General features: G+C 44.3%; 2 protein-coding genes across 2 annotated transcripts in view; both read left to right on the top strand.

Moving 5' to 3' along the window:
• The first annotated feature begins 8,705 nt into the window (after window positions 1–8,705).
• LOC138974376 (uncharacterized) overlaps window positions 8,706–12,956 on the top strand; it is a 37,334-nt gene continuing 33,083 nt past the window's right edge. Inside the window, exons 1-2 of the mRNA XM_070347094.1 lie at window positions 8,706–9,096; window positions 9,547–9,900. Of these exons, the coding sequence (XP_070203195.1) occupies window positions 8,706–9,096; window positions 9,547–9,900 (745 nt within the window). The remainder of the gene's footprint in view (window positions 9,097–9,546; window positions 9,901–12,956) is intronic.
• Window positions 8,706–12,956, top strand: part of LOC138974377 (uncharacterized) — a 5,220-nt gene continuing 969 nt past the window's right edge. The window contains exons 1-2 of the mRNA XM_070347095.1: window positions 8,706–9,096; window positions 9,547–9,900. Coding sequence (XP_070203196.1) covers window positions 8,706–9,096; window positions 9,547–9,900 — 745 coding nt within the window. The remainder of the gene's footprint in view (window positions 9,097–9,546; window positions 9,901–12,956) is intronic.

The raw sequence follows: 12,956 nt of genomic DNA, 5'->3' as shown, positions 1-12,956 counted from the left end.
TGTGTGTGTGTGTTTGTGTGTGTGTGTGTGTGTGTGTTCGTGTGTATGTGTGTGTATGGGTGTGTATGGGTGTGTGTGTATGTGCAGTTGTGCGTGTGTGTGTGTGTGTGTGTGTGTGTGTGTGTGTGTGTGTGTGTGTGTGTGTGTGTGTGTGTGTGTGTGTGTGTGTGTGTGTGTGTGTGTGTGTGTGTGTGTGTGTGTGTGTGTGTGTGTGCCTGACTCTATATATAAGTGTGTGCACGCGTAGCTATGCATGCGTTTGAATAAGGAGAGAGCTGTACTGTAATACAACCTGTGTGGAGATCCCAACATTAGCTTCGTACCTTTTAGGTAGCAAGTTTGTATTCTCTGTTCTATTCCGCATACCATTACCGCCAATGTGCTATTACCGTGTTCTATTGTAACACCCCACAATGCCGTCTATTGGGCAAGAAGACATTTGTTGACAAAAACGTGCTGCACGTTAGAGGTACAGGAGTTACAGAACGTGTCATGCGCACAGAAGAAAATTACATTTATTCTGCAGGCACAGCACGAGGAAATTCTATACTGAAAGGCAAAAGAAACGCAATTTGTTTTCAGAACGATATTTTCAAGATTATGTCTTATTATCATGTGCCTATGGTTAAAATTGGTCCACGTCGGACTCAGCAGTGTCTAGTGATGCCGCTGTGAGAAAGGCACGTGCAAAACTTGCCATGCTAGATCTGCACAGAGCGAGAAACATGAAATGGTTGTGCTGCACGTGCAGAGACAATGGAAGTGCCGAATGCCGATTTTTTGGGTCTCAGCACGACTCGCTGTTCATGCCGTATAAATGGCAGCATTGTACACTATCTGGCATTCCCCTATTCCAAAAACCAGCTATGCCGAGATTGAACGCCCCTGACCGTGAAAGAGCAATAGGCCAGCTGACGCTGGGAACGCCACAGAATGAGGTTGCTAATGCTTTTGGCGTCCATCCGTCTACCATCACCCGTCTCTGGCAACGATATTTGCAAACTGGGTCCACGAATGACTTGGCAAGGAGTGGAAGACCACGTGTCACCACTGAACGAGAAAATCGTGCCATTTATCGACAGCACGTACGGGATCCGTTCCACATTGCAGCAGCAACAGCCAGAGACGTTGCTGGCAACCGCAACAGGCCAGTAAGTTCCCGCACAGTTCGACGTCGGCTGGTTGACAGAGGCCTTCACTGCAGACGTCCCGACAGGACAGCACCTGTACTGACCGCTCACGCCAGACTAGCCAGGTACCAATTCGCACAGCAGCACTTGAACTGGACCTGGCGACAGTGGCAGAACATTCTGTTCACAGATGAGAGTCGGTTTTGTGTCAGCAACGCTGACGGCCGCATCCGGATCTGGAGGCGAGACAACCAGAGATATGCTCCCAACAACATCTTGGAGTGGGATCGCTGGGGAGGCCCTAGTGTGATGATATGGGGCGGCATCTGTCTGCATGAAGTCCTGGGACCCATCATCTTTCAAAACATCGGCCCAGGACGAGGCAATGGCGTCACAGCAGAGCGCTACATTGACCAGGTGCTGAGGCCAGCTGTGGTTCCCTTTTTCAACCAGCACAGGAACTTCACTCTGCAGCAGGACAACGCCAGGCCTCACACTGCCAGACTTACAGCCGACTTTCTGCAGCATCACAACATCGGGGTGATGCAGTGGCCTGCCTATAGCCCTGATCTCAACTCTATCGAACACTTTTGGGATGCCCTGCAACAGGAGCTGAACAACGTGCAGCCAAGGCCCGCAACCGCTGCAGCCCAGGAGCAGGCCAACAGGGACGTGTGGCCCAATGTCCACATCGCCTCCGTCAATCGCCTCATCCGCTCAATGCCAGCCAGATGTCATGCAGTTGACCAGGCGAGAGGGGGGCATACTCAATACTGACTGTTTGGAACTGGGCTGAATGACCTGTTGCAGTTGCTGCTGATGGCCCAGATAAGGAAATATTGTTTGAGCATTACGGACACATAACATACCGAAACCTGTTGAGACAGCTCTTTCGAAAACTGTATCCGTTTTACAGACTAATAAATTAAATATCGTTCTACACCCAACAATTGCGTTTCTTTTGCCTTTCAGTATATATTGTTGGGCATGTCAGACTACATAGGGAAGAAGAAGAAGAAGAAGAAGAAGAAGAAGAAGAAGAAGAAGAAGAAGAAGAAGAAGAAGAAGAAGAAGAAGAAGAACAAGAACAAGAACAAGAACAAGAAGAAGAAGAAGAAGAAGAAGAAGAAGAAAAAGAAGAAGAAGAAGAAGAAGAAGAAGAAGAAGAAGAAGAAGAAGAAGAAGAAGAAGAAGAAGAAGAAGAACAAGAAGAAGAACAAGAAGAACAAGAAGAAGAACAAGAACAAGAACAAGAACAAGAACAAGAACAAGAAGAACAAGAACAAGAACAAGAATAAGAAGAACGAGAACAAGAAGAACAAGAAGAAGAAGAACAAGAAGAAGAACAAGAAGAACAACAAGAAGAACAAGAAGAAGAACAAGAAGAAGAACAAGATGAAGAAGAACAAGAAGAAGAACAAGAAGAACAAGAAGAACAAGAAGAAGAACAAGAAGAACAAGAAGAAGAACAAGAAGAAGGAAAGGCGGAAAAGTTCCCCACATTATAACCGTAGCTGTACAAAAAGAGCACAACTCTGCTATTGACTCTAGGAGTGCTGTCACTTTAACGCACACTGTCGGCGTGCACTATTGAAAGGTTTTAGTGTTCTGATTTAACCAGGAAGATAATTATGTACCTTGTCGTGTGGAACGTGTTTTATTTTTACTTCTTTCTTGGCTGAGACTCAACACAGGCGTTGAGTATCGCGACTAAGTGTTGTTGATAATGTTTGGATGAGAGAAGGCAAGATTTTCCTCTGGGCTTAATAGTTTTGTCTTTTGATTTAACCAGGAAGATATGTACCTTGTCGTGTGGAACGTGTTTTTTTGTTACTTCTTTCTTGGCTGAAACTCTACACAGGCGTTGAGTATCGCGACTAAGTGTTGTTGATCATGTTTGGATGAGAGAAGGCAAGATTTTCCTCTGGGCTTAACAGTTTTGATTTAACCAGGAAGATATTTACCTTGTCGTGTGGAACGTGTTTGTTTTTCATTCTCACTTGGCTGGGACTCCATACTGGCGTTGATGAGTGTCACGACTCAATGTTGTTGATGAAGTTTGGATTTTTCTCCGAGTATCTGTCTGAGTCTCTTGAATGAAACACTTAATGCAGTGGGCGCAAGTGTATTCATTTGTTCTCGTTTGCATGAACACTCAAAGAGACACGTGATTGCAAAAACATCCGCGTTGTTGATTGTACTTGGATGAGAAGCCGATCGTAGGCGTATGTTTGAGCCTTTATCTCAGTCTCAGATAGATTACCAGCGTGATCCACTTCCGAATGAAGCGCTTGAGGCCGATTCAACTATCACTTGTGGGTACTGCCATTAGCACCACAAACCGAACAGCGAGAAACAGTTACTTATTATAAAATCTGTTTTAATCTCAAAAGTGCTGGTGCCGGTTTCATGGACTGGTTGTGGCCACACTGACAGTCGGACCAACGTTTCGTCACCCGACTGTGGTTGTCTGTACGAGGTGCTGCTAGGTAGGGTAGCACTGCACTCTGGCAACTCCCCTTGCGAGGAGGCACAGTCGGCGACGCATTACTTCTTGCGCCACGTGTATAATGATAATCTGACGATAGACACTTGATAGGATATACACTGGTGTTTGCTTTCTCCAGGAGGAGTTACGGTGGTAACCACGGCAGCCATGCGGGGACCCAAAGTAACGTTACTGTATTCTGTCCTGGTTGCATGTGTTTTGTCAGGTACGTTTCTTCTAATCAATATTTTCGTTGTTTATCCTTTTCTTGTTCACCTTTTTTCAATGATACGTGACAGTAGGATCTATCCCACGTTCATTGCCAACAGCACCATTACTGTAAGTGTGATAGTAGTTGAGCGCTTGTGTGTATGTGTGTGTGTGTGTGTGTGTGTGTCTGTGCGTGCCTGCGCCTGTGTGTGTGTGTGTTATCACGTTAGCTCAAACGGACAAAACGCTTGGCTTCTTCTTCGAGCTCTTTATTCAAGATAATCATACATGGGGTGTCCATGTCCATTGATCTCTGCATCCAGTGCACATGTGCAAAAGTACAATTACTTCCTATCACATGACATACTTACATACGTCATCTTATGACCACTATCGTCACATCCCCCTTTCTCTAGTTTCTTTAACACACAAAACCTCCTGAAAATAATCTTGCTGCATACCCATGCATCGTTCAAATATGCTGGTTTTCTAACAACCCTCCCACTACGGGTGTATGTTTGGTCGTCATTTACTTTGTCACTCTGTTCTGCGTCTCTATTATCTTCTGTCACAGGCTTTTGACTCTGAGTTTCTTTCTGTTGGTCTTGTTGTCTTGTCTGTCTTTGTTCTAGTCTTGTGTCACTATCATTCTTTTCTTGACTTTTGTCGATCAAGTGTCTGTACAGTTGTTGTACCCCTTGTAACGGTGCTGTCATGTCAGAACTACTTGTCGACCTTATCCGTTTCCTGTTTCTGCGGTACACACGTCTATCTTCTGTTCGTATCTTGTATGACCTAATGTCTACCTGGTTCTGAACTGTTGCCTTTACCCATCTGTTTGATCTTGGAGCTTTGAACCTCACTACCTGTCCTGGTTTGAGCGTTTCAAGTTCAACTGCGCCTCTGTTGTAGTAGCTTGTCTGTTTTTCCTTCTTCTCCATCAACTTGTTCCTCACATCTCTACAAGTTTCTGGTTTCAGCAGACTTTTGGCTGAAGGTACTGCTGTTCTTGTCCTTCTTCCAAACAATCTCTGGCTTGGTGATGTTTTCATCTTCTCGCTTGGAATGTTTCTTAGTTCTAGCAAAGCTAAGTAAGGATCTGTCTTTGTTTCAGATGTCTTCCGCATCAGGTTCTTTGCTGCTTTGACTGCATTTTCAGCTTTTCCATTTGACTGTGGATACCCTGGAGAACTTGTCACATGTTCGAATCCAAAGGATCTGGCAAACGCAGCAAACTCTTCCGAGTTGAACGGCGGTCCGTTGTCTGAAATCACTCTCTCTGGTACGCCATATCTTGCAAAATGAGCTTTCATTTTGTTGATCACTTCTTTTCCTGTTTTGTTCTGTATCCTATCAACTTCAAAGAAATCGGAGTAGTAGTCTACAGTCACTACATAGTCTCTTCCGTTCAATTCCAGAAGATCGACTCCAACAAACTGCCATGGGAGATCTGGAATCGGTTGACTGATCATCGGTTCTTTCGTCTGATTTCTCTGGTATGTCTGACACGCTTCGCACTGTCCAATCAGTTGTTCCATGTCTTTGTTCATTCCTGGCCCTGTGTGACTGATGTGAATCAAAGACATCACTTTGGTTCTCATGTTCTCTGGAACGACTATTCTTTCTCCCTTGAACAGCAACCCATTCTGGAGTGAAATTTCTTCTCGGAATGGAAAATAGTCTTGAAGCTTGACGGGAACGTTTCTTCTTTCTTCTGGCCATCCTGTTTGAACAATCTTCATCAGAAGGCATAGATCTTGATCTCGTCTTGTTTATTCTTGCAGCTCTGTTAGTCTTTCCTCTGTAACTGCTATGTGTGAAGTCATGTTGACAGTTTCAATCTCTGTTTCTGACTGAAAAAAATTCTTCTCTTCTTGTTCTGTCGCCACCTGTACAGCTGGATTCCACTGCTCTGCTGAGTGTATCTGCTATGTACATCTCTGTGCCTTTCTTGTACACCACTGTGTAGTCATATTTCTGCGTTCTGAGTAGCATCCGCTGAAGGTGTTTCGGTGCACTGAGGAGACTCTTCTTGTGGATTGGAATCAACGGCTTGTGATCCGACTCAACTTCTACGTGTCTTCCATAAACGTAGCGTTCATCTCCAGACCGAAAACTATCGCCAACATCTCCTTTTCAATCTGAGCATAGTTTCTTTCCGTTTCTGTTTGTGCTCTGGATGCGTCCTGTACTGGATGTCCATCGGCCATCAGGCAGGCACCTAATCCGAACTCCGAAGCATCACACTGGAGAACAACTTTCTCTGCTTTGGGGTTGAAGAACTTCAAAACTGGTGGCTGCGAGAGAACTTCTTTGATCTCTTGGAGTGCTTTTCCGTGCACTTGTTCATCCCATCGAAAATGAACATTTTTCTTCACTAGCTGTCTCAACGGCGTCGCTATCTCCGAAAGACGTGGAGCAAATTTCTGGAGATATCCAACCATCCCTAGCAGGCGTTGGACTGCTGCCTTGTCTTCTGGCGTCTTGAGTTTCTTCACAGCATCGATCTTCTTCGGGTCTGCTTTGACTCCTTCTGTGCTGATGACATGACCCAAGTAGGAAATCTCCGTTTTCTTGTACTCAACCTTGTCTGAGTTCAGCTTGATTCCCTTTTCTCGACATCTCTGTAGAAGCTGTTTCACATTTCTGTCGTGAAGTTCTGATGCACTCTTGCCATCTTCGTCCTTTCCCCAGATGATGATATCGTCATGGACTGCAAAAACTCCGGGAAGATCTCTCAACGCCTCATCCATTCTTCTCTGGAACTCTTCTGGACTCGCTGAAACTCCAAATGGTAGTGTTCTCCATCTGTACTTTCCAAAGGGCGTCTCAAACGTTGTCAGCAAACTGCTTTCTTTGTCAAGAACAACGTGCCAAAATTTGTTTCTTGCGTCCAAATGCGTGAAATACTGCGCTCCCTAGGCAGCTCTTCAAGCACATCATGAATGGTTCTCATGGGGTAGTGGTTTCTCTTTATGGCTTTGTTCAACGGCCTTGGATCTATACACAGGCGTGCTTTACCATTGGGCTTCATGGTAACAACTAGGCTGCTGATCCAATCTGTTGGAGTGTTCACTGGTGCGATAACTCCAAGTTCCAAAAGCCGATCAAGTTCTTCCTTGACTTGCTGCTTCACAGGTGTGGGCCATTTTCTGCAAGGTAACTTCACTGGCGGGACTTTTGGGTCTGTCACGAGATGCAAATCTCCCTCTAATGTTCCCAGTTCCCCTTCGAACACATCATGAAACTCTGTCAAAACATGTTTGTCGTCATGTCTGTCAGTCGCTACAGCTATGTTCTCTACATTCCCTGACATTAGTTTCATGTACTGAAGTGCTCTGAAACCAAGTATCGGTCTTGTCTTTTCTCTGACAATGTAGAAACGAACTCTGTATTCTTCTTTGTTCTTGGGATTGACTACTCTGAGTATCGTTTCCCCAGCTGGCCTGACCTCTGACCCATTGTACATCAACAGTCTTCTTGTCGGTCTTCTTGACATGTCTCAGCTGTTTGTCTTTTGTCACAGTCTTGTATACATTCTCTGACAAACAATTGGTTGTTGCACCACTGTCAAGCTGAAAAGAAACCATGACATCATTTATGCACATCTTTGCATGAACAGAACTTGGTGTATCATCATCAACATGCATGACACAGAAATCATCATAATCAACATCATCATGCACATGATCATTTCATTTCACACCACATGCATTCACACTGTTCTTGTTCTTGTAACATTTTGCGAAATGGTTGTCTTTTTTGCAAAATCGGCATTTCTTCCCGAAAGCAGGACAATGTTCTTTTCCTTTTTTGTGCTCCGAACCACAATAACCACAATGGTTTTTTTCATATCGGGATTCTTTCTTCCAAGAACCCCCACTGGTCTGAGTGTTGACTGGATTCGGTGAACGTGGATCCTTCCTCTGTAACCGAGTTTTGGCCTGAGCATAGACTTCATGAACGTCTTCGCTCCCCATTGACCTCATTTGCATCGCCGCGGACTCGTGCACTCTGCATAGTTCTATACATTTCTGCAACGTCAAGTCTTTCGTCTCGAGAAGCTTCTTTCTCATTGTATCATCCCTGATGCCAGCGACAATTCTATCTCTGAGCATTCTGTCTCTGAACTCCCCAAAGTTGCAATTCCTCGCTAACTGTCGCAAACTAGTGACGTATGCATCAGCATTCTCTGTCTCGGACTGTTCACGTCTGTTGAATCTGTACGCTTCATTTGTCTCGGCTATACAATACTGAGCAAACTTTTGTAACACAACGTCAATGTCTTTTTCCTCACCATCTCGGAATTCGAATCCCTCGAACACCTCCGCTGCCTCTGGACCAATACAGGTTAACAGTACCGCTGTCCTGTACTCTTTCGTTTCATCTTTGAGACGAGTGGCTACTTCGTAGTTTTCCCATTGTCTCTTCCACCTCTTCCACGAATCTTCTAGACCAACGGTCGAAAGATCGAGTTTTCCAGGCGCTGGCAGACTTCCTCCTGGTGAAAATCTTCTTGCGGCGGCTTGCGCTTGTCTCGCTTCCCCATTCTGCATGATGATCGTAGGTTCAAGTTTCTTCTGACACCATATCACGTTAGCTCAAAAGGACAAAACGCTTGGCTTCTTCTTCGAGCTCTTTATGCAAGATAATCATACATGGGGTGTCGCATATGTCCATTGCCATCTGCATCCAGTGCGCATGTGCAAAAGTACAATTACTTCCTATCACATGACATACGATTACATACGTCATCTTATGACCACTATCGTCACATGTGTGTGGGGGGGTGTATGTGTATGTGTGTGTGTGTGTAATTAACCAGCAGCCAGATTGTATTCAATGTATAGTTATTAGCTATCATACCTAATCTTGCCATGTGCCTTCTTATGAGAACAGGTCGGGCTCAGTCCGTCTTCAGCATACCACAATGTGAACGTGACAAACTGTTCACTATTGGTAGAGACGGCCAGCTCTCCATGACATGCACAGGGCTGTTTAACTTGTCGAACATCTACTGGTCCATCACCAGTCCCACCGGGACGGAGATTAGACTGGGCGAGTGTGAAACGTGCTCTCCTAACTGTCGCACAACAAACTGCACAGGTGTCAACAATGGAGATTACTCAATCACCAGGCCCAGGAGTGGTGTCACGACCCTCACGTTTGTGGACGATTTTGAACAGAATCATGGCGCTCTGATCAAATGCTCACAATTAAATAACAACACCAACGCACAAGCCTACTGTGCAACCGAGCTCATAAACGGTACTTTTATTTTTTATCAGTTATAACAACAAGTGTTTTTCTTTGTGTCTACGAGCTATGTACGTGGGGTAAGAAGCAGGCAGTACACTGCCTGTGTTTTTGTTGTTGTAGCCTCTGGTCCATCCGTCTGCCTCCAAAAACATTCTGATGCATCGAAACTGCGTTTTACGTTTACGTTTTAATCCATCATTTTTCTAATATTAAGGCCTACCCAATCAAACGTGTTACATCTGTCCATAGATTCAAACAGATTACACATACCAATAGTTAATTTCCTGTGTTAAATTGTACGTGCTTATCCGTACATCTCTGCATGTAAATTAAAGAAAGATTAAAAATGACATTGTTTGGGAGACTATTTCACCCCTCAGCTTTACATTTGCTCCGTAAATGTGGTTGGTTGATGACTGGTAGAAGCTTGTGTTCATCTTGTTTCATTTCTGTTTGCAGCAACGAGGTTGCCGGAGTTCAAAATGCTCGAATGTGGCAATGGTGTCCTTGAAGTACCCCCCAACCAGACGGTCAGCCTAACATGCACAGGACTGTGGCCACTGTCCAACATCTACTGGTCGCTCACTGGACCCTCCACCAACCACACGGAGGTCAGGCTGGCCGACTGCCCATTGTGTTTTCCAAACTGTAATTCCACACCATGTAACATTCCTAGCGGCATTTACTCCATATCAAGACATCGTTCTGATGTCACTTTGTTGGATGTTGTACACCTGGATGACGACGATACTATCAAATGCTCACAGCTGAATAACGAGAGCACCGCACAGTCAAACTGCAAAATACGAACAGGTACTATACATTATTGCTCGTATTGCGTGTGTATACAGCTGAAGTTGTACACAAAGAAAACAAACAGGCAAGTGTATACACACCTACACATTCTAGATACTAAAACGAAGGCAGTTTCATTGCAGCACAAGTGCATGTACTATATTGCTCGAATTGTTGAGTAGCAAACTCTGATATACAATCAGAAAACACATATTATAGTGACAATCAAAAACTGCCCCCAACCGGAACACCATCCGGAACAATATTATTTGCTGTTCATTGTTGTACCAACAGGAACCAAAATATTTGTGTCTGCCATTTTATCACCAGATCTACCTCAGAGAATGTGAACATCAATTTCAAGCCACGACTTATCTCCTGCAATAATTACACTGACAAGGTGTCACCTTAGGTGAGGCTTAGTTTGTCTGTTTCACAGCTTTGCGTACAACCGGAACGTCTACATTTCCTACCGGAACGTCCTCACTGAAGAAACGCTCCAAACCGGAACATGGTCTCAATCAAATAATCAAATCACAAGCCAGTCTAAACCTCGCTGATTGCTTTTGTTGCAATGAAAACATATTTTCAGCATTGGTCTCACACCACATGGCAATCTCTGTGGTCTACACAACTTGATTCACGACAAAAACACCAAAACGTGTCAAAAACAGGCATTTTCGTCACAGAAAGCGAGCTTGTTGACAATCTAGTCCCCCAAACAACATTTCTATAACATGTAAATGCGGTGTCACTAAAACTCGAAAAGACACGAAAAGACGCGAAAAGACACGAAAAGACGCGAAAAGACGCGAAAAGACGCAAAAAGACGCAAAAAGACACGAAAAGACGCAAAAAGACACGAAAAGACAGCAAATAGATACGAAAAGACGCACAAATACACAAAAACACACCTTTGACCCTTTCACCACTGAGAGGGCCCCAAAGGGGGGGTATCATCACGATCACGGGAAGGGAAATTTTAGCTTTCACGATCACAGTTACCTTGATTTTTGTTTTCACGATCACGAACACCAGTGGCAAATCACGGTCACGGTAAAAGTTGCATGTGCAGAAAGCACGTGTCAAAGTAAACACAACCACACAGTAATTCGCCCCTCTGGATCTTGTTTATTCAACACAAAGTGAGAACTGTTGCACTTTTTTATTATTATTTTTTGAATTCTCTTTCATACACACATAGAATTACATATCATGATTTGTAATCAGTAACAAGAATGTTGTTCTCTCTCTCTCTCTCTCTCTCTCTCTCTCTCTCTCTCTCTCTCTCTCTCTCTCTCTCTCTCTCTCTCTCTCTCTCTCTCTCTCTCTCTCACACATTCAACTCCCACACCCTCACTCACACACATGAATATATACTTGCACAATTTCACATTTCCAGAGCTAAATCTTGTAAACCTATTTTCTCAAAAACTAATGGGTGGATTGAAATTAAAGTACATGTATGTGTGATGGGTTCTTTATTTTCAACTTTGCCATACAATTTGAGGTACACCATCGCCTGGTTTCATGGCCTTGAAAAGGAATGCTACAGGCCAAAAATGGTTTTACCTGAAAGAAGCGCGCAATGCAGGAAGGCGGCATTCTCGCCGCCTGCTTTGGTCTGGCTTGAATCCACAAAATATAACAGAAGTTCGATGACAGTACCGCTGCACACCATTTTTGATTTTCGAATTCGAATTTGACTGAATGGCACTCAAAACGTTTGCACGAAGCCCTTCCATTGGATGAAGTTTGGCAGACTTTTGCAATTTGCCTTCTGATTGGATCTCTTTTTTTTGTGTGATTGGTTCTCTTAAAAGGAAGCAATCGCTGTCAAAATCATATTTCTGAATGTGTTGTTGCTTCCCCTTCAATCGGGATTGGCTCCTTGACGAATTGAGGATCATAGAGTGATACAGCTGTGAAAAATGAACGTTGAAAATAAAATGCTTTGCAATAATGCCCATCACGATCACGAAAACAAATGACGATCACGATCACGAGACTTGATTTTTTTGTCATCACGGATCACGGGCAAAGTCCCATCACGATCACAGAAATGGAAATTTCGGCAATCACGGTCACAGAAAGGTCAAAAAACGCCAATCACGATCACGCTTTTAAACCCTTTGGGGCCCTCCACTGACACTCACACAGCGCATTCACACCTTCTTGTAACAATCACCTCCTCACAGCGCACACGCTCACTCACACTCACACTCACACTCACACCTGTTTGATGTTGATGTTGGTGTCACTTTATTGGAGTGGATCTCACAACCAAATACGTCCAAACTCTTCCGAAGTTCTCAAAGTTCTCTCCGTTCTCTTTCACACCCTAGCATGCATATACATTATTAAACTTTAGCTAGAGTCACACACATCCAATTACAAATCTCAGTAACTAGGCTATTAGTAACACAACATTCTAAGATGATAAGCCATTTCATTGGTTAAAGACAAGAAGAAAGGAGGGGGGGGGGGTAAAGACTAAAACATTCGAGCCCAGTTGACACGCTTCTCGTATCAAATTCAAAGGAATTCGCTATCTCTTAAATGAGGCTTTGATCTGAGCGCATCAAACATTACCACACGAACGTGTTATCAGCGGCTACCCCGGGTAACTCATAAAAGTTACGCAACTGACCACACGCCAGCTGAGCTGGTATTCGATCCATCCGATCCGACAAAGGAATTAACATCTACTTGACAAAACGCCGATTCCCCCAACATACCCAGTCAAGCTGGCGGCACATTACATTACGACCACCTGGGGCCCAAGCTATCCGTCTTTTCGTGTCTTTTCGCGTCGCGTCTTTTCGTGTCTTTTCGCGTCTTTTCGTGTCTTTTCGTGTCTTTTCGTGTCTTTTCGCGTCATTTCGTGTCTTTTCGTGTCTTTTCGTGTCTGTTCGTGTCTTTTCGCATCTTTTCGTGTCTTTTCGCGTCTGTTCGTGTCTTTTCGCGTCTTTTCGTGTCTTTTCGAGTTTTAGTGACACCCTGTAAATGTAGTCTAGCCATCCTGTGACACGATGCGCCAGATATTGTGAGAAGGGTCTGACTGACCAACCTAG

This window comes from Littorina saxatilis, linkage group LG8, assembly GCF_037325665.1.
Source record: "Littorina saxatilis isolate snail1 linkage group LG8, US_GU_Lsax_2.0, whole genome shotgun sequence".
NCBI lineage: Eukaryota > Metazoa > Mollusca > Gastropoda > Littorinimorpha > Littorinidae > Littorina > Littorina saxatilis.
The sequence above is the reverse complement of the archived record's forward strand: the minus strand, read 5'-3'. Positions and strand labels throughout refer to the sequence as shown.